Source organism: Betta splendens, chromosome 11, assembly GCF_900634795.4.
Source record: "Betta splendens chromosome 11, fBetSpl5.4, whole genome shotgun sequence".
Lineage (NCBI taxonomy): Eukaryota > Metazoa > Chordata > Actinopteri > Anabantiformes > Osphronemidae > Betta > Betta splendens.
In genome coordinates, this window is record NC_040891.2 from 12,054,261 (window position 1) to 12,080,579 (window position 26,319).

Below are 26,319 nucleotides of genomic sequence, written 5' to 3' on the forward strand. Positions count from 1 at the left end.
AGGACGTCGGAGGCGCTTCCTCTCCCCCTTCGTAACCCGCTCCTCCGCCGTCAGCAGACAGCAGAGGCAGAGGAGCGGAGGCGGCTGCAGTGATGAAGAGCGAGGGAACCTGCCGTGCCCGGTTCCGCCTCCCGCACACGCGGACCGGGCCGCGAAATGCTGCGTTCACTCACATCCGCTTTTACTGATGGCCGTTGCAAAGACCTAAAGACGCATCGACAATATTTAAGTGCATTTAAATATTAAATAGTCGCCCGACCTGACGAGACAGACTCATCTCACATTTGAAATGAGTCCTGCATGAGTTTATTTGATTTTCAAAAACGCACCGGCAAAGTGCAGATCAGTGCAGGCCTTAAATCAAGATCGATCGATTTACACCCGCCGCCGTGCTCTTCAGCGGTGCATACTTAAAGCACCATAGAGTTCTCTGTCTCCATCATGTTATGGTTGTTTCCAGCACCTTAAATAGAGGTTGGGTGAATATAAGGGAAAGCATGGGTGTGTGTGTAGGCGGATATGAGCCATAATAAAGCAGCGTGGACGTGTGGCTGACGCCCCCACAGCGGTGGGAGGCCCGTGGGCTGATTGACTGGCCGGGCCGGGCCGGGCCAGGCCGAGCCGGGCCGGGCCGGGCCAGCTGTTCTCCTCTACCTCAGGCTCAGCCCAGCGCCAGCTGTGCAGCTTTAGCTGGTGGCTGGAGACAACCCCGTCACGCACACACCTAGAAACATTCTACCTCGCTTTTCTCATCTCCCACTTAGATTAAATCATTTCCATGCATTTTAATGAGTTTGTGTGTCGAGACATATTGTTCCTCACGCTTCCTCCTCTCTTCCCTTCATCCATCCAGCAACAAGAGCAAGACCCGACCAACCTGTACATCTCCAACCTGCCGGTGTCCATGGACGAGCAGGAGCTGGAGAACATGCTGAAGCCCCTGGGCCACGTCATCTCCACCAGGATACTGCGGGACGCCAACGGGGTCAGCAGAGGCGTGGGCTTCGCCAGGTACGCGGCGCCGGAGGAGCGCGTTCGCCTCTGACTCTGGCTTTGGTGCACACGTGTTCACTGTTCACGCACACGTTCGTGGATTTCGGCCGTTTGCTCCTGCCAATATAGCCGCGACTGCTGCCTTTCCGCCACCAGGCCCAACTCGACAGTTTTATCTACTTAGAAAAGTTTCCACTCTAGCTTGTTAATCCCCCAAAGTCATAAACTGCTCTGTCCTTGTCCTCGGCGTCAGCCACCAGACTCCCATTCCTCTCCACACATTCCTCCCTTGTTTACCCAGCGGAGGCCACCGACCGCCACACAACCACCATCTTGCAGGGATTTTACTTAATCACCTGCTCTCGCTGCTGAACTCCTCTCCTATTCCCAGCTCTATTACCAGGGGTTACAGCAGGACAGGCGCACACCATCACACCAACAGGCAATGCACAAACGTGAGCATGTGCACACACACACATGCAGCCACGGAGCTGTGCATGTGCACAAGGTGCATGTTGAAAAGGCGCAGACAGGTAGGCAGCCTCCTGCAGACCAACAAGCCGAGCACAGCAACAACCTGCCACAGGCCACCTGTTCACGGAGTCACCAGAAGGAGGAGGGGAGGATGTGATGGAGAGGGAGAAGACCAGGTAAAAGAAAGTAATCACAGAGGTTATTAAACCGAGGAGGGGAAGGAGAAGGAGGCACGAGTCAAGTGAAACGTGGGAGAAAACATACGGTAAAGTGGTTAGATCAGGTGAAATCTTCAGGAACAGTGGGATTCTACTGTTTATCAATGGATCAAGAAGCGACACGGTCGGCATGTGATGCCGGCCTGATAATAACAGGATGGATGTGTTTTATAAACGGTAGCGGTGCCGCCCACTGACAGACGGACGGACCGACGGACAGACAGACAGCTGCTGAGGGCTGGGCCGTGAGGGGCATTAGACAGAGTAAACCCAGCTAAGTGTTTGTGGGCCGATCTATTACTGTTATCAGAGCCCATTACTCCAGCCCCAGCACTAATCATTGCAGACAGCAGCACCTGATGCCATTAACCAGCAGCACAGGCAGCACAGAGAGGGCCGGCCTCGCTGCCTACCTGGCTGCTGCCCCCGGAGCCTGACTCACCGTCGCAGCCTAGCCCCCCGGTTTGTTTCCCTGTGACTGCCTAATGGCCCGTCTGCCTTATTTACTCCTCGTCTGCCCACCTGTTCTCTGTCTACCTGCCCGTCGTGCCGGCGAGGGGGGATAAAGAGCTCTGTAGGAAGCTGCGGAGAGGGCTGGTTTTCAGCACCTTTGCAAAACAGCTTTTGTTTTGATTCCGCTTAAATCCTTGTTTCATAAGCACTTAGTGGAGGGGGCTCCGTGCACAGGATTTGGAGGAAGACAGGGAACGCAACAGAGAGGTTCGCCGTGATTCATGCACATCCTCTGTGCTTCTGACCTGCCTCCTAACGCGAGAGGCTTATTGACATGTTTGTGTAACTGTGATGAAGCGCAGTTGTTTGTGTGAATTGGATTAGTAGCCTATTATGAATGCATTTATGCATGCATACCAATTGTATATAAATGCACTAAACCATATATTAATTTATATTAAATTAGACAGGAGTTATTACAGCAACCACACGTAAAGATGCTTTATTATAAGTTTAAGTTTTAGTGGTTTTAATATTAAATTTCTCTAATACTAAAAGTTTTAATATCTCAACCCATTCCCAATACTTTTCTATATACGTCCTCTTTGAATTTCCAGATGAATAAATGTCATGACTTTGACACCAGCTAGTATCAGTATCAGTCAGAGAAGACAGATCGGGATAAAGGGTGGGTCTGGGGCCAGTAAGAGATGGATGACACCACCAAGTTTGAAAGATTACATATTCTAAAAAGAGAAGGAGCAGAAGAGAGGAAGATGTTGATGTGGATGCGGATGCGGTGTAATGAAGAAACAAAAGGATGGACAGATAGGGACAGAAAGGAGGGCACAGGAAGCGAGAGAGATGAGACGGGAGAGAGCCGGGGTAACGCTGAAAGATGGAGGAAATAACCAAGGTTGAAAGACGAGGAGAAATGAGAGAGACGTCAAAAAGTGGAGGTGCAGACGGGCCTGGAGTAAGATGGATGGGAGGGAGAGAGCGATAAAGGAACGGTGGTGGAAAAAAAAAAGAGAAAAGGGAACCAAGACGGACATGGAAGAAGAATGGGAGACAGAGGATGTAGAAGTGAGAGGCTGACAGTAGAATATGAGCATTCCAAGAGGTGAGCGCGAGAACGCGTGAAAACCTGCCTGCTGCACCTCCCAGCAGCACATTAGCACGCAGGCATGGCCATCGCTCACCAACGCTGTGTGTGTTTAGATTAAAGAAGCTGCTAGCGCATTACACTGGCTACTAATGTGTTTTCAATGCTATTGTAGAGTAGCACCGTAATGTGACTCATAGAGAAAATAAATCACCGTCATAGTTACCTTTGTTACTGCAGCCAGTGAGTGTCTAATCGCAACCAAGCTGCTTCCGGCCCACTTTTAGGCTCACGCTTGACTTTGGACTGAACCCCAAACCCGTCTGTGTCCGTCTCTGTTGCAGGATGGAGTCCACGGAGAAGTGCGAGGTGGTCATACAGCATTTCAATGGAAAGTACCTGAAAACCCCGCAGGGCATTCCAGGTGAGCGTTTTGACCCCGGATCAGCTGGACAGCGTGATAGATTGTGCAAACAGTTGTTTCTGGCGCCTGAAGCTCCAGTCTGTGGCTGAAAGGCTTCTTCCTGTCGCTCCCTGGTCCTGGTGGAAGGTCTCGGACAGGATGAAAGTCTCTTATTAATATTTACACTCATAACTCTCTGGTGTTTGTTGCAATCTCCTTAAGAGCCCGCCCTCCGAGCCTCCTGGTGTCTGCTGCTGCGTCCCCCCTCTCCTTGTCGTCTGTTCTGCTCATGCAGTCGCCCTAGACAGCCGACCACAGCCAAGGGCAGAACAGAGGACGACGACAGCGTCGCAAAATGGAGACAGATGCAAACGGCACGACGAGGCTCGCCGCGTGCCAGCACGGAGATTAGTCTTTGAGTCAGCGAGGGGGCACCGCTGTGTGAAAAGTTTGGAACAGAACTAAGGCGACGCGGTGGGAATTTGGGGAACAGCTCACGTCTCCGGGGGAGTGGCGGTAACAAGGTGCCAACAGGAGAAGCGAGGGGGTAGTTAAGGTATGAGAGACGGAGTCGGAGGCGAAAATGCTGCCCGAGCGCTTTTGGGGCCAGGTGCTGCAGCACCGGGAGCCTCCAGTGCAGCCCAGCAGCACATTTGGGCCAGACGGGGCAACACCAAGGAGATCTCCTTCACCCCTGTGGCAATTCTATTAACAATACACACACACACACACACACACACTTTAAACCGGCCGCGAAGAAACAGAATCCATAAATCGCTCTCTACTATCCAGTAATATCCCAAAAAGACTAGATTTAGAATCTCCATATACGCTCCGCCACTGCATAGCCAGCAGCCATTAAAGGCAAGGTGAGTGGTTATATTGAAGTTGAGCCGTAATAGGAAACCTTTAAAGCTGTAATATCGGGCTGACCTTCCCCTTTAAGGGGTCTATCTCCTGGGCGCTCGGGCTTTATTATTGTTAATGGATTGTTCAAGCTTGCGCCGGGCATGAAGATTTACTGCACTGATGGAGGAAATCCTTCTGTGGCGCTAGGAATGGTTCCGTTTACAAGGGCCGGTCCGGCTGCTGTGGACCCCCCTAAAGGTCCGTGTAGAACCCCGCTGGCTCGTTAAACGCCTGAATACCAGCCCACGACGTCTTCGGATACTTTGACTTGTACCGGTTATTAGTCTAATTGAATCTCAACGTCAATAAAAGGCTTCTTTGAGCCGTCTGCAGGCTGAAGGGAGCTGCTTCCAAGCTGCAGGATGCTTTAATTACTCGCGTGTCTCGTTGCCTTGCTTCCACGTCAGGCCGTTCCGCGCTCTCTGACGCTGTCCGTGTTGATTTACTGTCTGCTAAATGTAGATCTGCGGACGTCCCTGTGTTATGAGCCTCCGAGGACGACTCGCGCCAGCAAAGAGCCTTCGATAGATGTGAATGTGCGATTGAGCCACACGTGTTTGTTTCCATGCTTTCGCTCCTGTGTGCATTTAAAGCAGGGACACGTTAATGCTGTGTTTATGCTGACGGAGTGTGTGTGTGTGTGTGTGTGTGCTTGTGTGATGCTGGTGGTATTTCCCCAGAGCCCGTTGCTATGCTGGGCGGCTTCTTCATCCATCCTGCTCTGACAGCTCGCCGGCCCCCCCTGGGCTCTGTGTGCATGTGTGTGCCTTCGTGACAGCCATGACTACTACACTGTGTGAGCCTTGACACACACGGTCCGCATGAGCACAAATACAGTCACGCACCGCCGGCTTTGACCCGGGCGGCGTGTCAGCATCCGTATAATACTAATGAGAGCCTTCTCTTTTTTTGCACCGGTTAGCGCTCGAAACATGCATGTGCAGACAGTTGTGTACACGTGCACATCGCCGGTGCTCCCAGCGCACGTCTGACAAGCAGCAGAGCCGCTCAATCACACTTTGGCACGAGGTGTGTGTGTGTGTGTGTGTGTGTGTGTGTGTGTGTGTGTGTGTGTGTGTGTGTGTGTGTGTGTGTGTGTGTGGTGCTGGTCTTGGTTCAGCTGCCGAGCTGGAACTTCGCCGTCCGGCACCAGGAAGCGAGCGTCAGGACGCGGGTCATCAGTTAAATTCAGCTGACCATGGGAAAGCGAGCTGAGAGGAAGTCGCTGCGTCGCCGGGAAGTAAGCGTCAAGTCGCAGATAAAGCCAAGGACGCCGGGAGGAGGAGCGAGCGGAGCCAAAACGAGGGCCGGCGGAGATGCTAACAGATGGCGGCTAATGGCACCATAGGCAGCTTCCATACACTTCCTGTTTAGGTTTAATGTAATCAAATCTAACTTCCTTGTGATTACATGAGATATTGAGCCGATGTGCAGCGTGGGGAGATGGCAGCAGATGGGCGCTAATGATGCCCAAACAGCCTCCCTATTCTTACTGTTGTGTTTGTAATGAAATCATATGCAATTTTCTAGTAGCGAGTTTCTGGATGCAGTGTGCGGCTAGAGACACTTTAATTTGTCCTACTGTCACGTAGAATCAGCATCTACAGGACATGAGGTGTAATATAAGTAGTGATCACACGTCCCTTATTACTGTGATATAAATAATAAGCGCATTAAATCTGATGGGTAATTTTCTTTACAAGCAAACGCGGGAAATAATTGGCTTGGTTGCCAGAAGTTGCAGTGCGAATTGGAGCGAGTTGAGCAGAAAGCGGCGTGCGTCCAATCAGCCACGCGGGTCAGGTTTGCGCTGAGGCCCCGGTTGATATGAGGTGTGCGTAGCAGGCGTCCAACAAGCCGGTCGCAGAGGCCCGTTCCAGCCGCTCTGCTCGGCCCACGTCTGATTGTGATTCAGGGGGAGGGACGTGATCGATAGCCCTGATGGAGCACTACAGCTGTTTAGCTATTCTGTGCAATGCGGCAGCGGCCCCTCTTTGTCGCTGAGCGTGCATACATCGGCTCACAGGCGCAGGCGGGACGCGCACGTACGAATACAACACGCCCGGATGTCCCGTCTGAGAGCCCATCAGCGCTGGAGTCGGAGGCTGAGAATCGGGAGTCGTCCTCGCTGGTTCGCCGCCCGCGGATTTAGCCCATGCACAAAATAAATAGAATTATGAAACGTGAGCTACGCAGTAAAGCAAAGTGAAATGAAGCCCACGGCGATTTACAGTGCAACCCCGAGCGGCGGAAAGTCAAAGGAAGTGCAGATAAAAAGTGATTTAATCCGCCGGCGCCACTGAGCCCGCTGATTAAAGCCCTCCGTCCCACCGCGCGTTGGCAGCTTAGCGATGACACCCTATGGTAAATGTAATGGAAGCCCCGACGCATCCGTCGTTGTTTGGCTTTGGCAGGTGGGTAATCTCGTGCGCGTCCCTCGTTGTGTGTCAGCAGCGGCAGAAGGGAAACTGATAACATTCCGTTCGCCGCGCGGCCTCGGGAATCATTACTCATTGTGCAATTTGACTTCATTTCGTTGTCAACAATCAAACAGCGGCTAAACAAACGAGGGTTTTTTGTTTGTTCTTGCTGCAGGTAGCGACAGCGCACTTTGATGAATCCCACATTGTCGTGAATGCGTAACTCTGTCCGGGCTGAATGTGCTGCACCGCCGCGGCGTCTTCCTTTTCTCGCTTCCGCTGTTGTTGCCTGCTTCATTGTCACGTTGCCAATATGGCAGCGGCGCGGAGAGTCGGCTCCAATATTGTCCAATAGATACTGGATAAATAATGAAAACCACATCAGGAAGCGGCCCAGGGCCTGAGAGATGGAACCAAACGGAAACATGCAATATGTCCCAGCTTTCCTGCTTCTCTTTTTATAGCTCTCTGGCATTTGTCTCTCTAACCTTATCTGTTTTCCCGATTTCTTTTCAAAACTGCAGCCGCTGCCTCTGTCTGCCTTCGCTCACACTCAGTTTTTCCTCCATATGGGCACCAGTACTCTGTTTACGTGAAATGTTCATGTTGCACAATTAAAGCCGCCGTGTTGTTTAGGAGGACTGGTGCGAACGGCCCCACCCTTCGTATGCGATTACAGATAGAATCCCACTGTTGTGATTCCCCGTCAGGGCGACGTCCAGGCGTCGGTGGAGTCACTGCAGCCGTCGTCCTCAGACATAGATCGCCGGGGCCGTCCTTTTGGCAAGGTGCCCCTTTAAAACAAAGCCCTGCACAAGGCCCCCAGCATATTCCATCAGATCAGCGTGTGAGGTGAGGGTGGGGGGGGGACTCCCTCCCTGCTGGCATCCTCACCAAGGCAACGGTGCCAAGATAGCAGAGACAGCCCACGGTATTAAAACGTCCCTCGCTGAATTAAAGCGAGTCCCTAATGGTAAGTCACAAAAAGCCCTTCTGAAACTGTCAGTCATAGTTGAGTAATCCATATTAATTTCTGCAATCCCTCCCACACTCCCCTGGCTAATAACTGGCCTGTCGCGGGGCCATTTCTCTTCTCTGTGCCGTGTAGATTTAGCGTGCAGTCGAGGAGGCTGCCGGGGTCTTTTTTTTCTGTTTTTTTTTTCCCATGATGCACCTGCGCGTGTCATCTGTGTGAATGGAGGCTAATCAATGGACTGTTTACGCGGCTTTCCGGTCAAATCTATTAAGCAATGGTGATTATTTCACTTCTGCTGGCACCTGGTCTGAAATGCCCCAAATTCTGTTTGTCATTCACGTCACGATCAGACAGCTTTTCAATATACAGTGCAAAAGATTATAATTAGCCACCAAATGCAGCTCTCAGGATATTGCATTGTAATGAAATCTGTCCCCTTAGCCTGAACCTTCCACCCCCCAGCCCTGACTTCGCCCGCCCCCCATTAGAGGGAGGACACACAGGAAGTTATTATTGGCATCTCCAGTAAATCGGACGGCTTCCTGAAAAAGGATCAATTTCCCCCGATGCACTTTCTCATTATAACCTTATCTCGCCCACAGACAATAATCTGGATTTGTCACGCTTTGTTTGTTTTGCCACTGAACTGTATCAATCATGAGCGGAGCCAGCGGTTAGCAGAGAGGGAGCGGAGCGAGCATCCGTCGCCGAAATATAAAGCGTTCACCTGCTGCCGTGCCCTTCCACAGAAAATAATATAAGCCCTTTGATTGGCTTCAAAGTTTGTTTAGGCAGAGGAGTGCAGCTCTGGCTCCTGGAGGGGTTTAGGCAGGAACGATTGACTTTGCTCTCCACTCAGCCACGTCTAATGTGGAGAGAGATGGAACGAGGGAGCGGTACCATGAGAAAAAGACGCGTAACGAGTCGGAGTAATAGAGAGGAGACAGGAATGCAGCGGGAGCGAGACGGGGAGGAATATATCGGGAGCCCGGGAAATGTGAGGGGGATAAAGGGGCACAGATGGAGGAGGGCAGCGAGGGGAAGGCGGAGATGCGGGCACCGGGTGGGGGGGGGGCGAGACCAGATCGGCCCGTGGGCTCAGGCAAAGCCTCGCCTGCTGCATCTGCAGCGGGAAAGATGGGAGGAGGGCAACCCCGGCGATCCTGCCGACCTCGGCGATCCCTGAGATCCCTGAGATCCCTGAGATCCCGGCGTCACGACCCTCTCTCCTCCGTCCCTGCTCCGGCGCCTCCTCTCGTCCATCCCTCCCTCCTCCTCCTCACGCGCACCTCCATGACTCTCATCTATGTCAGCGGATATAGCTGAGTGCACACAATATTAGCGTGAGCGAAATAAGCACCTGAGGCACCTTTTATTCATAAACGACATCCTCCCTCTCTCGCGTTTGCTTCTGTTTCACGCTGCGGATTCGCTGCCAGTGTTTTGCCGCCGACAGTCGTGACATCCACGCTTTAGAGTTCGGTTCAGCCTTTGTTTGAAACATATTATCCTTAGAAATGAATGTGTCACGAATGATCAGCAGCCTGACGTTTAGCTCCCAGCGCCAAAAACGGACGCTGTGTTGGTGGCGGTGTTTTGTTTCGGACACGGTGACACAATTAAACGCAATCCAACGCCAGCGAATGGATATGTGACACGGTGCCGGAAAGTTCTGATGCTGCTAATTATTCTGTGCTGTGTTCCAACAGTCCAAACGTAAACAGCGCAACATAATCAGGACAGGATGCTAAGCATGTCCCTGTTTCCAGTAGAGATCAAATGTGTGTTTACAAAGATTCATAGGTTTAAAAATATATTATATGACTCTTCTGGAGCCGTCTATTATCGAGAAAACAGCCAAGGATTGTTGGTGTAATGTTTTAACAGTAGACTTTAGGAAGCTTCCATGAAAAATGATGTCTGACGTCTCCCTGGATCTAAGTGGTGGCATCACCTTCACAGATCCCCAGGTTCCTAATTTGAGCCATCAATCAAGCTAATCTAATACACAACCTGAGGCAATGTGCTTCTTTTGCAAAGAATGATATTCAGCCTCCGAGCAGACAGTGCGGGTCGCTAAGCTCGTAGCCTTTCGGCCGGGACGCACATCCTCCAAAGTGGAGATTAGGTTTGCTGAGGGGGATAATGACGCTCCGCTGTCCCTCGCGCCTCTCATGAGGTCAGACTCCAAAGATCGCCTTTGATCAATCGCAGCTTCCTGCATTTCCACTCCAGCGTGCTTGGAGGTGTGGGTTTGCGTGAGCGGACGAGTCCAGAGCCGCCTGTGTGCTGGCGTCAGGGCAGGAAATAAAACAGCTGGCGTCGGTTACAGCCGACCACGTCGCCGCCGCCCGAGGACACGGAGGGCGGCGCAGATGAATCGAACCGCCGCGCCCGGAATAGCGCGCGGGCCTCCGTCAGAACAGGACGCGGGCTGTGTGGGAACGCAGAGGTCACCGTGGTCGGCGGAGCTATTTGTGGAGCGCCACCGGACCCCCAGCAGCGGACACCCATCCATCCACGGCGGGGGGAGAGGTGTGTGTCCGTTTATATGGCAGCAGCCTGAGCTGAAGGACGATGGAAACGCGGCGGGTTGAGGGTTGACCTCACGTCTCAGACACCGTCGCTCCGACTGTGTCTTTCCTACTACGCCGCACTTTCACTCCTCTACTTTCCAGACTCCCCGCTCGCCCTCTCTCTCTCTCTCTCTCTGTCATCTTCTCATACACCCACAGTCCATTAGGAGTGTGTTGCCTTCATTACCTCCAGCCTGGCCCTGAGACAGGCTTCAGAGTGGAGCACAGCACAGCGGCGCTGGCCGGGCTTGGATGTGTGGAGAGAAGTGCGGTAATTGCCAGCTCTCTGTTCTTACTCCTCTGCGCGTCAGGTGGGAAGTATGAATCGGCGGCGTCTGGGGACGACGCCTGCTGCGCCGCTGCTGCCCGTCCCCCCATCGGGCACAAGTAATGGGGAGAAAACAAGAGCGCTTATAGGCCTGGGAGAGTCCAACAACTCTCCCTCTAACGATGCGTATCACCAGGGGTATAGAGGAAACACAGGCGGCAGAGCAGCACCTGAAGATGGAGCCTTCCTAGAAATCACACTGTCTTCACGTTGTGAAGACAGCACAAAGCCCGCGCCAACGTGTCACACGGTTTTACTGTATTATTCCCACTTTAATACATTTCAACTTTAAACAATCGTTGGATTTACGGCCTGGTTGGAGCTTCCATTAAAACCACCCAGTTTGAAAAGACTGACTGACTGAATTAATGGGAAACTAATTCCAGAAACACTGACACTAAGCAAACATGAAATTTATTAAAGAGATTAATTCAATTAGTGTGTTTGTTCCATTAAAACTCCGTTGTGTTGAAAACAGCGTGAGAACAGGACAATTATCAGAAGGATTTGGGAAATAATGAGCCAGAACATGAACATGGCTCATTTCCAGATGTGTTTAAACAATGTGGTTTTATTCATTTGTTTATTTTCTTCTACTCCATTATTCAACAAATGTATTGAACTGCACAACAAACACTGTTGTTTCTAACAGATGTGATAGTCGTTAATCAAAGGTTTTCTGTTTTGTAACCCTGGTTCTTGAATCTTTCCCTTTGGCCTTCAGTCACAGGCATCTCTCCCTCTTCGCCTCAGACATAATCTTGCCACAGATGCATTCAGATCAGTTCTTGTGGATGGGGATCCAATTTCAAGCTGCAAAGTAAATGGCTTTGGAGATCGCGGATTACGCGGCAGATTTCCAGCCTGAGCTGCTATTGATTCCCTCTGTGCTCTGAGTGAACCACAGGTTGCGCCTTCCTCCGTGTTCCTTTTAAATGTTTCTGCTTTAACGACCCCACTTGTCACCATGGCCCCTGATCTATAAGGCCATAACAACCCACCTCACAAATGTGTCCTTTCCTTTTTCTCTATACAACTGAATAGTGCGTGGACATGTATTGTGTTTAGATACAGAATCACTCATTAGTTTAAATGATATGAAATGAGGAAAAACACTTTAAATACCAGAGCATCACAGATTAGTTTCTTCCGTATGAAGACAGTTGTTGCTTGTTAGCTGTTCTTCTGTCCTCATCGCAGTACGTTTGCTTTGTGGGAGCCTGCAGCTGCTGCTGATGAGTGCGTCTCATCATCTGACCACCCAGATGTGGATTGCTGGGGTTTCTTTTTTCCCGCAGACGTCACTTTTGAAATTCGGATCCTTATGGTTCTGTGCAGAAAAGCCATTAATCACGGGGGTTTTCATCAGCCCTAACGCGTTCTGATGTGCCACGCCATACTGAGCCCCACTCCTGGCACCCCTCTGTGGCTTCACGGTTTCCATCTCCTTCTCCAGGCTGAGGAGCTGAATCAAAGTTTGTTGTCCTGCCATTTAGCCATCTGTTCAGCAACTTCCGCTTCTCTCCCCTGTTTTCTTTCTCTCCATCACACCTCTCCTTCACACTCTTCCTCTCTCTTGTTAACACACACACACAAACACACACACACACACACACACACGCGCTGGACGGCCACATATTTGAAATACGGTAATTGCTTTTGCAAGAGCTAAGAAAAGAGGGAAACCGCTGCTTCGGAGTTTAATTATTCAACAATACCCGATGAAAAAGAAGAAAAAGAAAGACAGCGAACGGGGCCGAGATGAGTGTTAGGATCTAGTTAACTTGTCAAATAGGCCCATTATGGGGTAAAATCAACACTGTAGAGTGTTAGATGTGTGCTAGCGAGGGGAGAGCGTGTCCAAATCCCCTCAGTTCGCGCAGCCATTACAAACAAGAGTGGATTAACCAGCAGCTCCCTGCTGGGACAGTGAATGGATGAGAATGGGAAACATGAGGGAGGCTGCTCCTCTCCAGCATTATCTAAATAACAGGAATTCAATAAGTACCAGCCTCATCAGACCTCATCAGCTCCCCCCAATTAAGCCGCACATCATGGCGGCTAACGGCCTGGTTGCCGCCGGTGACGGATGAGAGTCTGTGTGGCAATTTGTGGCAGTGCTGTGCTTCCCTCGCTTTCTTATGGGGGGGGGGCTTTAGAGGAGACCTGGGAGTGTGTTTGAATGTCAGCTGTGTAAAAACAGTGTTTGCTTTCAGTAAATACCGCAGCGGCTAATTTATGGCCCCCGCCGACGCTCAGACCCACTTACGCTGCGCTCCCGACCTCGCCGCTGCATCGGCGCCGGCCTCGCTCCAAGTAAAGAGGCGTCACCTTCACCGCCGCGGCCTGTGATTCCCAGCGATATCGATGCTGTTCGTCAATATCGCTCCCCTCCCACATTACCTCCCTGTGTTTCCCCAAGGGTCAGGACGGGTGGAGAAAAAACGCAGCTCTCCCACATCGATTGGGGCCCATTAACACAGACTGAGAAAAACAAAGGCTTTCATCACATCAGAGATGTTTAGTCAAGGACTTACTCAAAGTTGTTCCTCACAGGTCAACCTTTAGCGCTGATATTACTTTCTCAAGGGGATGAAGGGACAGAGCGTCTTTATATTTGAGGTGTGCATATACTGTAATATGATGGACTCCCTATGTGCTATTTTATAGAGTTTAACATTGCTGTTGTGTAATTATCATTGTACTTATTAAGTCAGAAGATCCTGCTGTTCCCCTGGAAACAGTTCAGATATTCAGCGAAGCACAAAGAAGATGCCACTTTGTTGTCAGCAGCATTTTTTTTTTGAAAGACAAAGAAAAATTAGTGTCAACGCTTCACAGGAACAAAGAGAATATCTAAGAAATGAATGCATTATGAGCCTCGGGCGCGTCTGAGGCGCCCTTTGAAGTTAAGACGCACGATACAGGGGTCTGTCTGACAAAACAGAGGCGGCGGCTGTCCTCCGTCTGGACGCAGCGCTGGCTCTTTAGTCCTGAAGCTCGCTGCTAAATGCGGGCTATTTATTCACTTGTTTTCTGGTAGCTGCAGAGCCTGAGAGCGCGAGGTGGACGAGGACGAGCGGTGGAGTCGTACGTCTGCGAACGCCCGCGTGCTGCCTTTTGAAAGCAAAGAGAGCTGCACCTGCGGCGGAAAGCTCCTCTCAGCACAGCTTTAATTACAGCCGCACGCGGGTCCAGGTCCTCTCACGCGGAGCCGCCGCCGGGGTCGCTGATCCCTGATCGCCCACCGTGCCGCTCCTCATCGATCCCCCATCCGTTACAGTGAAGGGGACGCCTGCACGCCCCGTCCTCCCTTCTTCCCCTCTTATTAGTCGGCCGTGCTGCCTTCATCGATCATAAATCAACGTCACGCGTGCATCGATCGTCAATCAGCCCCAGTGACACCATCGATCGGGCCGGTCCCGGGGCGAGAGGCCTGCCCTCGGCCTTGAGTCCACGCCGCAGCCCAGCTGTGGCACATTGATCTTGCTCAGATACAGTATCGAGGTTCTTTATTGATAATTCATTTATTGTGCTGTAATTTCATTTTCGGTCCTGTCCATATTGTTGTTACTGGAAGCCCCCGCGGTGGAAACCTAGTTAACAGACGCGCCGCCTCGTGTGCTGCTCCGGCGGCTTCCTTCCCGTGCGATCGCCGCTCAAAGCATATTTTCCCCCCTTCTTTTCAAATGTCATTATCAATTTGCGGGCGGTCGTCGCCTACAGGTTTGATAACCCTGCTCGTAACAAGGAAATCATCCATTTGAAAGCCGGCGGCCATCGGGGGGGAGGGTTCAGTACCATTTAGCGGAACACATAACGTCCCGTTGCTCTGTTGAGGCTCACGCTCGCCAGCGGAGCCGCTTGTAATGCGCCTTGAGTCAGAATTTCTATAATGCCATGAATGTCAAGCGAACGCGGCGCTGAGAAATACCACGCCGGCTCAGCAAAAACCCGCTTTGATGAATAAACCTTAATAATTCCGCCGCGACGTTATGTGCAAACTATATGTTATAAGTAATAACATTTGCGGAGCACGTCGCATCATGAGTCCCAGGTAATGCATTGTAATATATCCACGGTCGCCCGCGAAACGGGACAGAGCTGCTGCGGCGCCGGTTTGCGGGTGTTCCTCTTGAATTACAAAGCGCCCGTCTGTATGATTCATCTCTATAGATGGGAGGCTTCATGGGTCACTGGAGGCGTTGGCAGTGTTATAATACTCCGCTAACAGGGACAGAGCTATCTTCTCTGTCTGCCCACACAGGCAGAGACACAGACAATGGCAGCGCGAGTCAGCCCCCACAAGCAAAGTGTAGCAACAGCTGCTGTCATGTCCCTCCTGCCAGAACCGGGCCGCTCGCCTTAAAGAGGCAGCTCCGCGGGCCTGGACCAGCTCTGCCTGGAACTTAATGCCTTGAATTGAATCAAATTTCCAAGCGGTCGCCTCTCCAGCGTTTCAACGTTTTACTCCTTTCCCTCCGTGGGCTGCGTGCGTCCGTCGCCTGTTGCACACTGGCCTGTTTTCTTAGCTGGAGACTTATTTCGAATCCACTCCGCAAATAGACTCCTTCAATCTCCCACTACACTGGTGCAATTTTGCGCCCGCCGCAGTGCAGCCGCTCGCGGTGTAATTGCCACCCGCGGCCAGCTGCAGCGCGGCCGCCGCTGCCGAGAGCTGGAGCGGCCGCGAGGAGGTTGGCGGCGCCCAGCACAGGGCCCAGTACAGGTCCCAGCACGGGTCCCAGTACGGGGTCCCGTACAGGGCCCAGTAAAGAACCCAGCACAGGGCCCAGTACAGGGCCCAGCGGGACGCCACCACTTGGAACCAGCGCCGTCTGCATCTCTAAATTAATTTCTTGATATACTTAGTTGGGATGGTCCACTCTTTTGTTTCTGGTTGATTTATTTACTATCTAGCAACCGTAGCGCCGAGATCCACGAGTGGAATTAGCTGATTGAGCCCAAATGAAGTTCTCCTTTAGCTGGTGGCGTCTCGCAGGAGTCAGCCGGCAGCTGGAGCCCCCGCCGCCCGCCTGGCGCTGAGCTGCGCTGGCTGCTCGCTCACATTTACTGTAAGAGCAGATTAATTCAGCGCCAGTGCTCGGAGGCGCAATCGCATTCACCCACATTTCCCTCTCGCTAAAATAATTACAGCTCTTTATTTATTCTGAATGTGCTTCTCTTTTTCTTGACATCATTTCGCATTCGTCTCTGCGTATTCTCAAACTACCTGTTCGGCGCAGGCTGCCTTGCTAAGTATTCCCACTCCCAGAAGATGGTCCTAGTCAATTGTAGTTGTTGTGGTATAGACTGACTGGAGCTCATCTCATCCATCAGTTGTGTTTATTCGCCTGAATGTGGGCCGGCATCTGCGTCTGCTCAGCGGCGCGCGACGAGAGAGGCGGCAGGACGGACCGACAGAGGGAGAACAGCGCGGTGGAGATAGATAGGTAGACAGGAGATAACCACGGCCGAGAGCGATGCGATTGGACGCAGAGAGTGAGAGATGGATTAGCATGTCAGCGTCTCGCTGCATAGCATTACTCTTGTTAAGTGAGCAATAGCTCATCGATCCGGCTCCCACCGCCTGCATCCAGGGCTGTTCCCGTAATCCATAATATCATCTGAGGCCCCGAGCCGCCTGCTCTGCTGCAGGGGCCCTCAGTGGAGGAGTCTGAGTAAGGGCTGATCAATAGCCATAGAGCACAGGTAGCGGATGCAGAGCGTTGTTGACATCCTTCTCCCTACACTCACCTCGTCCACTCATCTTTAAAGTATAGATTGAAGGGTCGCGTTAGTCACGTCTGTCCCTCCGTTCCTCTCCCCTCATGGCTTTTTACCCGTCTTTGCATCTGTCTCCCTCCCCCTCCCCTTTGTCTCGCTTACTTCCGCGGTCCCCCCTCGGCTCCATTCGTCGGCCCGTGTCACTGAACCATGCGCCGTCCCTGTCAGCGAACCGCCTTCATTCTCATGCTGAGGGATGCGAGGCCAGCGTGGCAGTTGTGAGCGCTATCGACCGGGATCCGTCAAAGCCCTCCCTGTAGAGAGGCTGCGCCTGCCTTCTTGGTCGGCGGCCATTCTGAGCCGGTGCGTCCTCCTCGGAAAATGGCGACGCCCAGCTGTACAGCAGCTCTCAGGCTTCGTATTCGAGCGTTGTTGTCACTGCTGGTAACTCCGGGTCGCACCGGTAGGTTTGTTACTACTAGAAGCTCGGAGTGTCAGCATGGGTAGAAGAGCTAAACGGGCTGCGGACGGGCAACAGCCGAGCAGCAGGACCCGAAGGACTGTCACAGCCGTGCAAAATGACCTCCAGCAGCCAACTCAGCTGTCACAGGGTCTGACACTAATGCGACAGGCTCAGGCTCCAGACCGGTGCAGCCCTGGCTTCCTCCTGGTGCAGCACGGTCCCTGGTGTCTCACGGCCAGAGTGCGTAGGAAGAACTGGCCCTCGTGTTCCTGACTGGGTTTGAACCCAAATGAGCGTTGTCCCTTGTGCTCCATTTCCCTTTTGCGTCTGTTTGTGTTCTCGTGTGTTTCTTTCGCTCTCGTCTTCCCATAAGACGCCAGCCTCCTCCGTCTGGGCAGCCGGGTCAAGCCGGCTGATGGGAATCAGACAGTTGTTGATCCAATTAGAGATCCCCTCAAGCAGCACCAGAGCACAGCAGAATTCCAATAAATCCGGCCTTCTGTCTTCCTTTTTCCTGTTCTTTCCGGACTTGTCCTCACAGTGAGCCTTTCGAGTGGATTTAGCTCCTGGAAGCTTCAGCCAAGAACCCGTAGGCACCTTTAGCCAACGTTTTTATTGCAGAGTGGAAAGCGTCCTTTCACCCAAGCTGAACACAGTGACATATTTTGATACAAGTGGCTGAACAGGTCCCTTCTGTTCGAGCTCTGTAGGGCTACGTGAACACTTAGAGCAGAACCAGGCCCGGTTTGCCTCCGAGCGCCTGTGAGAGGCTGGCTCTCAGTATGGGTTCGGTCATTCAAGCCAGGGATGCACGGGCCGGTTCCGACCGGCGGATGAATGCGTGACACGCTGACGTTCATGTATTATAATACATGTGCTGATTTGCATTCATGGAAATTTGCATTCATGCGGTCTCGCCGGGCCGTCCGGCGCTCCAAGCCTCTTTGTCTGTGTGCACTGGGAAGAAAAGCGCTCTTCAGATCCGATGTTCTCACTGCTCTGCCTGTTATTATGCAGACAAAGGGCTGATTTCCTGCACACAGAGACAACAGTAACAGCTACTTATGCAGACAGTGTTAATAAATGAAACGTACAGCGGGCTTCAGTTTAAATACCCATTGTGATCGCACTCGCGCAGAACCGCGTCTGCGTGCACTCGTCGGCGCGTTTTGTGCCCATTGATGAGCAAAAGCCATGACTATCGCGCAGAGGCGAGCGCGATGGAGCTGCGGCGGCGCCGATCAAACGAGGCCGGTGGCGCAGACGTCTTGCTCTCGTTAAGCGGCCCGAACGCGTCCAGTATTTACCCGTTGCCGCGGCAACCGGCATGAAAAACCATCAGGAGTTTCTCGGGATCTACTTGTTACTGGCAGTTGTTGACCCCTGACCCTAAACAATTTTTTGCTTTTCCAATTATTTATGATCGCTAATAGGGAGCAAATCGGTTCATATCTTTAAAGCAGCAGTGTAAGAAATGTGACCTGAAGATGAAGCGAGCTGAACGGTCTAACAAGGGTTTTTAGTCTGGCAGGAGTTTGTTTTAAGGGCTACAACAGGGAGAATAAAGGCAAAAAGAGAGTGTGTGTGTGTGTGTGTGCGTGCGTGTGTGTGTGTGTGTGTGTGTGTGTGTGTGTGTGTGTGTGTGTGTGTGAAGCTGTTGATTTTGGGCTGGAGACTTAAACACACTGGCTACTTCACTGTGGGAACGGGGGATTCAGTCACTGGGGGCGACATCAGCGTGCTCTGCGTCAGATTCTCCAAATTTCTCCGAGAGCTAATTATCTCCCAGAGCCAGAGGAGAGGTTGGAGGCACTTTTGTTTTTTTTGTGTGTCTCTGCCTCCCCGGCTACTGTCTCCTGGGCTGACTCTGGAGCTTTCGTCCCGTAGTAGCACCTAAAGCTCAGACTCAGTGTTTTTCAAATAACACCCAACCGTTGTTTTATTCGAGCCCCAGATATTCATTATAACTGCTGTGGCATCTGCAGTAGCCTCCTGGTCGGCTCTTCTCCCAGCCTCGGCGTCTCAGTCCCGGCACCTGTAGCATCTGGGAGGAGACGAGCGCGTCAGCCGCTCCCGGTGCGATGACAGCGCCCGCCGCTGACCTGCGTCCTCACAGAGGGGCCGTGTCACGAGCTGCCAGGCCTGTAATGCGAATGCGATGACAGGGGAGCTGTCGGGTCCCTCCCGAGCCGCAGGTGCAGGCCAGTGTTTGGACGAGCTGCTGGCCCAGCGTGGTGGACTGCGGCTGAACCGTGCGGCCCCCCATGGAGCGGGCGAGTCTCTCCCCTGCTTCTCCAGCACGCTGTTTAATTTTGATATCTCATCTCACAGCTCAGTTTATCACGAAGTCTTGTTTTAACCAGATTTCGACTGGAATGAGGGGCAGAGATGCGAAAAGCGCCGCCCTTCATCGAGCCTGTCTGTCCTCAGATACGCTCTCTCTCTCTGTCACTATCTCATCAGATTTCTGCAGCTGAATTCCATTTTTTCTGCTCACCTGCAGCTCAAGTGTGAGAAAGTGGCCTTTGAGAACTTATCTTTACAGCGGCGTAGGTCATCGCAACACTTCCATCAACCTTTTATTTGCAATTATGCACAGAAAGGGCTGCTGATACGGCGCCAGCTTACAGTGGATGAGGTCGCTGTACAGCTGGCTTTTCACTTTTTTTATTTTATTTGATCGATAAGAACTATTTAATGTCATGTTGTCCTGCTGGTTGGTGGTGGGAAACCCAGTGTTCCCTCCCAGAACAGCGGCGTTGAATGTAAGACGGGCTCTGCTCAAACAACAAAGCCCAGCGAGACGCTTGTACTGACGCTTGCCGAGTGGAAAAAGGCATAAAATTTCAAATAAAAGCGAAGATGGCTGTTAAAGGAAAACACAGAGGGATTATGCGTCAGGAACAGGAACGCCTTCTAGAAATAAGCTTTGGCTGACAGAGCGGTCCTGCATTACCATCTCAGAGGTATTTACAAGAGCGATTACTGTGATTATTATTTCAACAATACCCTGCGATGCTCTTTCATGGGCTGCCAGCGCGGGCTGGGGTGGGGAGGCCCTGCCAACATCGTCGGTCTGGGAATTTGTCTAGCAGCTCCGTGGGGGGGCGGGAAGAACAGAGGGGGGGCGGTGGGATTGTGAAAAGCACAGAAATGCGACAGTTCACGGAGGCCCGTGTCCTTCCGGGGGGCTCCATGCGCTCCTGCTAACGTGACTTCGTCTTCTCGCCCTCTCCGCAGCTCCCACGGAGCCTTTGCTGTGCAAATTCGCCGACGGGGGACAGAAGAAGCGCCAGAGCCAGAGCAAGTACCCGCAGAACGGGAGGCCGTGGCACAGAGAGAGCGAGGTAAGCGTCAGGCGTTTGCATTGGCAGAACACAGCCCTCCTGCCCACAGACCTCCTAGAGGACCCGGCCGCATGTAAACCAGTGCTGCCTGTCATTTGTATTTACTCTAATGTATGGAGCTGTTAAAAATGCCCCAGATATCGATCACGCCGCTCCCAGATGTATAGGCGCTGTCATGTAAATTGCATCTCAAGCTGTACGCCTCGCCGAACACGTATATTCCCGCCATACATCAGAACGCTGGGAAACCTGAAATTGGATGCAGCGCCATGGTAACCGATTCATCAGCAACCGGTGGAAACGAGGTTAGAGCCTCTTCGCCGGCTAGCGGGCGGCTATAGTGGGAAGGGCGCGTCAGCCCGGACCGTATAGAGGAGAGAGGAGAGGAGAGGAGAGCCGATGACAGTTGTGCTGAAGCGGCAAAGCAGGGGAGATGAAATGTTTGTCCTTCAGAGCACGCGCCCACACACACACACACACACACACACACACACACACACACACACACGCCATCTGCGTGTCAACATGGGTGGCAGAGCTGCTGTTTGCGTTGCGTGTGTGTGTGTGTGTGTGTGTGTGTGTGTGTGTGTGTGTGTGTGTGTGTGTGTGTGTGTGTGTGTGTGTGTGTGTGTGTGTGTGTGTGTGTGTGTCTGTGTGTGTGTGTCTGTGTGTGCGTTCTGTCCGTCACATGTTCAGCAGCCCTGACACCTATAAGGCACTGAGGCGTGTTTAACCCAAATCACATGGCTGCCTCCTCTCTGAGGCCCACACACAGCCTCCGCGCGGAGCAAAATGTAGGATCGGCCGTACATCCAGCATCTGGATGGGATGAAGGGGAAAATCCTGCCTGCTGCTATGTTTACCTCACCAACCCACAGACTTCAACCAACTGTGTGTCAGAGAGAAAGTGTATTAGAATATATGTAAATTAGCTGGGTAACGTTTAGGCTGAGTAGATACTGAGGAGATTCACACCCTGTTCAGACTGTGACTATTAGTAGGTGCCACATTGAAATCTGCCTCTATTGATTCACTCAGAGCAGTGCAGAGGTCATTATAGGCCCTGGATGCATCATATACCTGCACTAGACCCACATTAAGTCCGCATGTGTGGCCATTGATGGAGGTTGGACATATATCAGACCTGAGGCCATACCCCCCCCCCCCCCCCCCCCCCCCCCCCCCCACCCCACCCACCCACCCACTCACCCATCATCCATTACTCACCCTCTTTACATCCTCTCTATCTGTGTATTTCTCAGCTTGCCTGTATCTCTCTCTCTCTGCTCCTCCATCTCTCTCTTTCCCACTTTGCCTCTCTGTCTCTCCATCCCCGTGTTTGAAGTCTTCCCAGATCCCACAGCAACATATGGAGGGAGTGAGAGTGTGCGAGCGAAAGACAGCGAACACGTTGCATGATCAGTCAGGAGTTACAAGGGGTTGAGTGCTGCAGGGTGGCTGCTGGTGAGGATTGAGAAATATATGACAGGTTTTCTTGTAAACTACCCAAAGTGGGAGGATGGAAAGTGGCGTCTCTCCTTTTCTCATGCTGACAAACATATTAGTCAGTGTGCACGCGCGTGCGCACGCACACACACACACACACACACACACACACACACACACACACACACACACACACACACACACGCACACACACACATCCACACGAGCGCCATGGGTGCTCATTCGCCTCTCTCGTCCTTTATTTCTCTCCATCTCTCCCTCTCCCTTTCTACCTCTCTCCTCTCACTTTCTCGCTATCTTGCATCGACGCACACTCCTACACACACACAAAAACTTTCAAAGTCACACTTCTCAGGCACCGACTCCAGGGGGATGAGTGTAGATGGGGGAAAAAAACATCCGGCTTTCCACTGCGTGTGAAAACCTGACAGATGTCCGTGTGTGTGTGTGTGTGTGTGTGTGTGTGTGTGTGTGTGTGTGTGTGTGTGTGTGTGTGTGTGGACACAAACACAATGGCTTTGCTCAGTTTTCAGGTATAAGAGCAGCACAGGTGTCTTTACAGCTGCTCGCATGTGTTAAATACATGTATCTATAGGGTTGTACTGTATATATATGATTTAAATTTGCATTCATATTGTTTTCAATTAAATCATCATACTTCCTCTTGTGAGCATTATGACCATATTTGGTTAGTCCTTTAAAAGCCCTGGCTCCCAGGGACCGACTCAGCGTTGTTTACAGGCACCTGTAAGGGTTTTTTTTAGCCTCGGAGCAAGTTCAGACACAAACTTTCTCTCGTGTGTTTCCTTCCTGCTCGATGCGCGCCGGCCAAAAGCCGAGCGCATCGGCAATCAGTCACCAGCCACCGGCCTCGCTCCGCTGTGGAATTCATCAGCACGTGGAGCCAGGGCAGCACTCACGGGGAGTTATCAGCCTCAGCAGACAGCTGTCCGTGTCTGCCAGCGCTATTAGCGCGCACAAACAGGAAGAGAGACGCTCTCCATCCCGCGCTGGTCTCACAGAAAGGGACATTTATAGATGCTGCAAGTGCAGACACTCGAATAAAGGGGACGCTACTTAACAGCACGGCAACGGATGCATGTGCCTCCGTCCGGCCTTCGCAGCCTGCGGCTTCTTTTAAAGCGGTTCTTAAAAATGCACTTGCACATATTGAAGCCAAAGGTTGAACCGGCCCACACACATCCACACGCCCCTGTTTAGGACCTGTTTATCCTGCGCTGAGTCTCTGCCTCCGCTCGCTCGTGGGTTTGGACCGGGCCCACTGATCCCACTCCCGCTCCTCTAAGCCACTAGCCCCTCAGAAGTGTTGCTCAGTGTGGGCAGCCCTCTGGAGGGACAAGGGCAGAAGGGTGGCACAGGAGGATGGGAGGGGGGGGGGATTAAGAGATGAGGAAGGTGAGGGCCGAAGAACGCAGGAGGAGGAGAAAAGAGAAGGAGGATGAAGAGAGAGGGGGAGGGACGAGAGAAGGGAGTGTGTGTGTGTGTGTGTGTGTGTGTGTGTGTGTGTGTGTGTGTGTGTGTGTGTGTGTGTGTGTGTGTGTGTGTGTGTGTGTGTGTGTGTGTGTGTGTGTGTGTGTGTGTGCTGATGAAATCTGCCGTCCTCAGCAGCCTCACGTTAAAAGAAATCGGATTAGCTCTCCTCCGGGAGAGAACCTTCAGGAATGCAGATGACGGATTGCGGTGCACAGGTTTCTCTCCTGGACTCTGAGGGGGCCTCACACACACACACACACACACACACACACACACACACACACACCAGACAAAGGACTCGGCTTTCCGCTCACTCCCTCTTTCTCCAAAGGGCATTTCTTCATTTCCTCTCATTCATAAAAACATGATTGTACGTGATTGAAATGAAAAACGCGGCGCCCTCCGTGGTAATTCACTTTGTCCTATTGACTAAGCTTTCTCCCACATTGGCTTTGTCAGTTTTTCCAATTTGAAATGAGTTGATTTGGATTGTCTTTTAATTCATTTTCAACATAAAAAAGAATGGTCCCAATCACGTTATTCCCTGAGAACCAAACAGGTACAACAGGTTACGTGGATAACAACATTAGAGTCGGGTGTTCCCAGACACGTGGAAGGGCAGGTGGACCATCATACCTGTCAGCGCTGTAGTTATGGCAACGCTATACAGAAAATGTCCTGGTTTTGCTCCTACGTAATTACAACTGGCATGAATAATTGAGACGATTCTTGCCAGAGGTTCTGCTGCTGCCAGAATATGAAGCTGGAAGAGGAGAAGAAAGGGTTAAACGTCAGGAAATAACAGGCTCTGTGTAAGATGTAGTGACACCTAGAGGTGAGGGGTGTACTTGCAGCCAATCCTGATCAGGTCACCATATCGTGTCAAAGGTCAGCTGTTAGCGCTCAGCTAACAGGTGGACTGAACATTTTTCCTTAATAGTAGGAACTTTGCTTTCGTTTGCTGTGATATCTTGATTTTGGACATTAATCCCGTGTGTTTGTCGCGTTCTCTTCCAGACTGGCATGGCGTTAACATACGATCCCGCTGCAATGCAGAACGGGTAAGAACTGAACTCCAGAACTTGGCACCGACTGATGAACCCTTGGCTCCCAGGCCCACAGTCAATACCACTGTCATACATAAAGATGAATGTAGTGTCTGCACTTTGTTACTGTTTGATTAAGGAAATCTATATAGACTTCACGTATCGTTTTTCACTGGGATGGGAGAGCTGAGTGAGCTCTTGTGTGTTTCGTGTGTGTGTGTGTGTGTGTGTGTGTGTGTGTGTGTGTGCGTGCGTGTCGTTGTGGAGATAAATCACCTGGAAGCATGTTTTATTTTTCCCTGCAGTACTGAGACAGGAAGGAGAGCCCAGTCGCTCCTCTCTGGCCTCAGCCGTTCACGGGAAACTTCTCACTCCCTCTTCCTAAACTACTTATCTCCCCGAATGCCGGAGTCGGTCCCAACCATAGAACTGGATGAGTAGCATCCCTCAGAGCACGCAGCCCGCCACGTAAACGCCTGCTTTGCAGCAAATGTTCCAAATAATAATCCCACTTATGTCCCTATTAAGCAACAGACCCGCTAGGAAAGGAGTGATTCAAACGCAATATTTTCCCCTTGGCGTTTGGCCTGACGATCGTGTTCCAGAAATAGGTAAATAAAGTGAAGAGAAGAGCAGACGATGGAAAAGTATTCAACTTAAATCTCCATTACCGTGATGACGAATATGGTGAAGCAGCTAGCTGAGAGAAAGGAGCTAGAAGCCAATTTAATTATCATTTTCAAGTGGAAATAGATCAAAATCCAGGTGCAGATTAATTAGGGGATTTAAGGTGTGATTGAAATGCAAATGATCCCCCTCTTATAAATGTATAACACAGCTACAATGTAACATATAGCAACTTTATATATGGATGAGTTTAATTAACTACAAAATAGGATTAAGATGCTGTAGCGTGCAAAATGTCATTTATGTATAGGGACATCAAGCCAGGTGTGTGTGTGTGTGTGTGTGTGTGTGTGTGTGTGTGTGTGTGTGTGTGTGTGTGTGTGTGTGTGTGTGTGTGTGTGTGTGTGTTCCTGTTAGAAGATGTATTTCTCTATTAAACTAACGCAGAACAGACACTGATCTTATCACTTTACAGGCAGGTAATAGAATGTTCTGTCAATATGATAACGTGAATTATTCCTGTCTCTCGCGCCTCTTAGGTTCTACTCCTCGCCTTACAGCATCGCCAACAACCGCTTGATCGCACAGACCTCCATCACGCCCTTCATCGCTGCTTCCCCCGTTTCCACATATCAGGTGGGCCATATGTATGCGCGTATGTACAAGTGTGTGTGCGTGTGTGTGTGTGTGTGTGTGTGTGTGTGTGTGTGTGTGTGTGTGTGTGTGTGTGTGTGTGTGTGTGTGTGTGTGTTTCTGTGTGTGTGTGTGTGTGTGTGTGTGCTTGCTGCACAGCGTGAGGTTCTTCTCTTCCTCTCTCATCGTGTCTTCGCTGCTCCAGCTGTGCTCGATGACATCTGTTTCGTAGGCGGCGAGCACAACAGGCGTCAGAAAACAAGCAACAAAAAAGGGATTATAAGAGAAGGCTGACGGGGTAGAAACAAGAAAATCACCCATCAACAATGAAAGCGTCTCCAAAACAAACACTTCCCTCCCTCCCACTTTTCCGACCTCCAGCTCCCTCATCCTCGTCGTCGTTTTAGTCGGGTTTTTACTAACTTCGATACGATCGCGTCCTTTCCCAAAAGTGTAGCCCCGCGCTCCTCGCGGCTCTGATCTGCGCCGTAATGAAACACAGCAGAACAGGAACGTGGAAATTGGCTGCGCGGGATGTCGGGAGCGCTAGCCGCTTCCCGTCGCCGCGCATATTACCCCCCACCCTCCCCTCCCCTCCCCTCCCAGAGATCAGAGCGTGGAGAGGCGCCGTCACTGTGCCCTCTCCGTCAGACACTATCA

The 26,319-nt window shown here is 51.6% G+C and overlaps 1 protein-coding gene across 7 annotated transcripts in view; it reads left to right on the forward strand.

Moving 5' to 3' along the window:
- The window catches only part of rbms3 (RNA binding motif, single stranded interacting protein), a 172,569-nt gene that overhangs the window by 124,672 nt on the left and 21,578 nt on the right, over positions 1 to 26,319 (forward strand). For all 7 annotated transcript variants that reach the window (XM_029167425.3, XM_029167421.3, XM_055512686.1 and 4 more), the window contains 5 exons: positions 854 to 1,011; positions 3,588 to 3,667; positions 20,286 to 20,392; positions 24,371 to 24,414; positions 25,566 to 25,662. In XM_029167425.3, the coding sequence (XP_029023258.1) occupies positions 854 to 1,011; positions 3,588 to 3,667; positions 20,286 to 20,392; positions 24,371 to 24,414; positions 25,566 to 25,662 (486 nt within the window). The remainder of the gene's footprint in view (positions 1 to 853; positions 1,012 to 3,587; positions 3,668 to 20,285; positions 20,393 to 24,370; positions 24,415 to 25,565; positions 25,663 to 26,319) is intronic.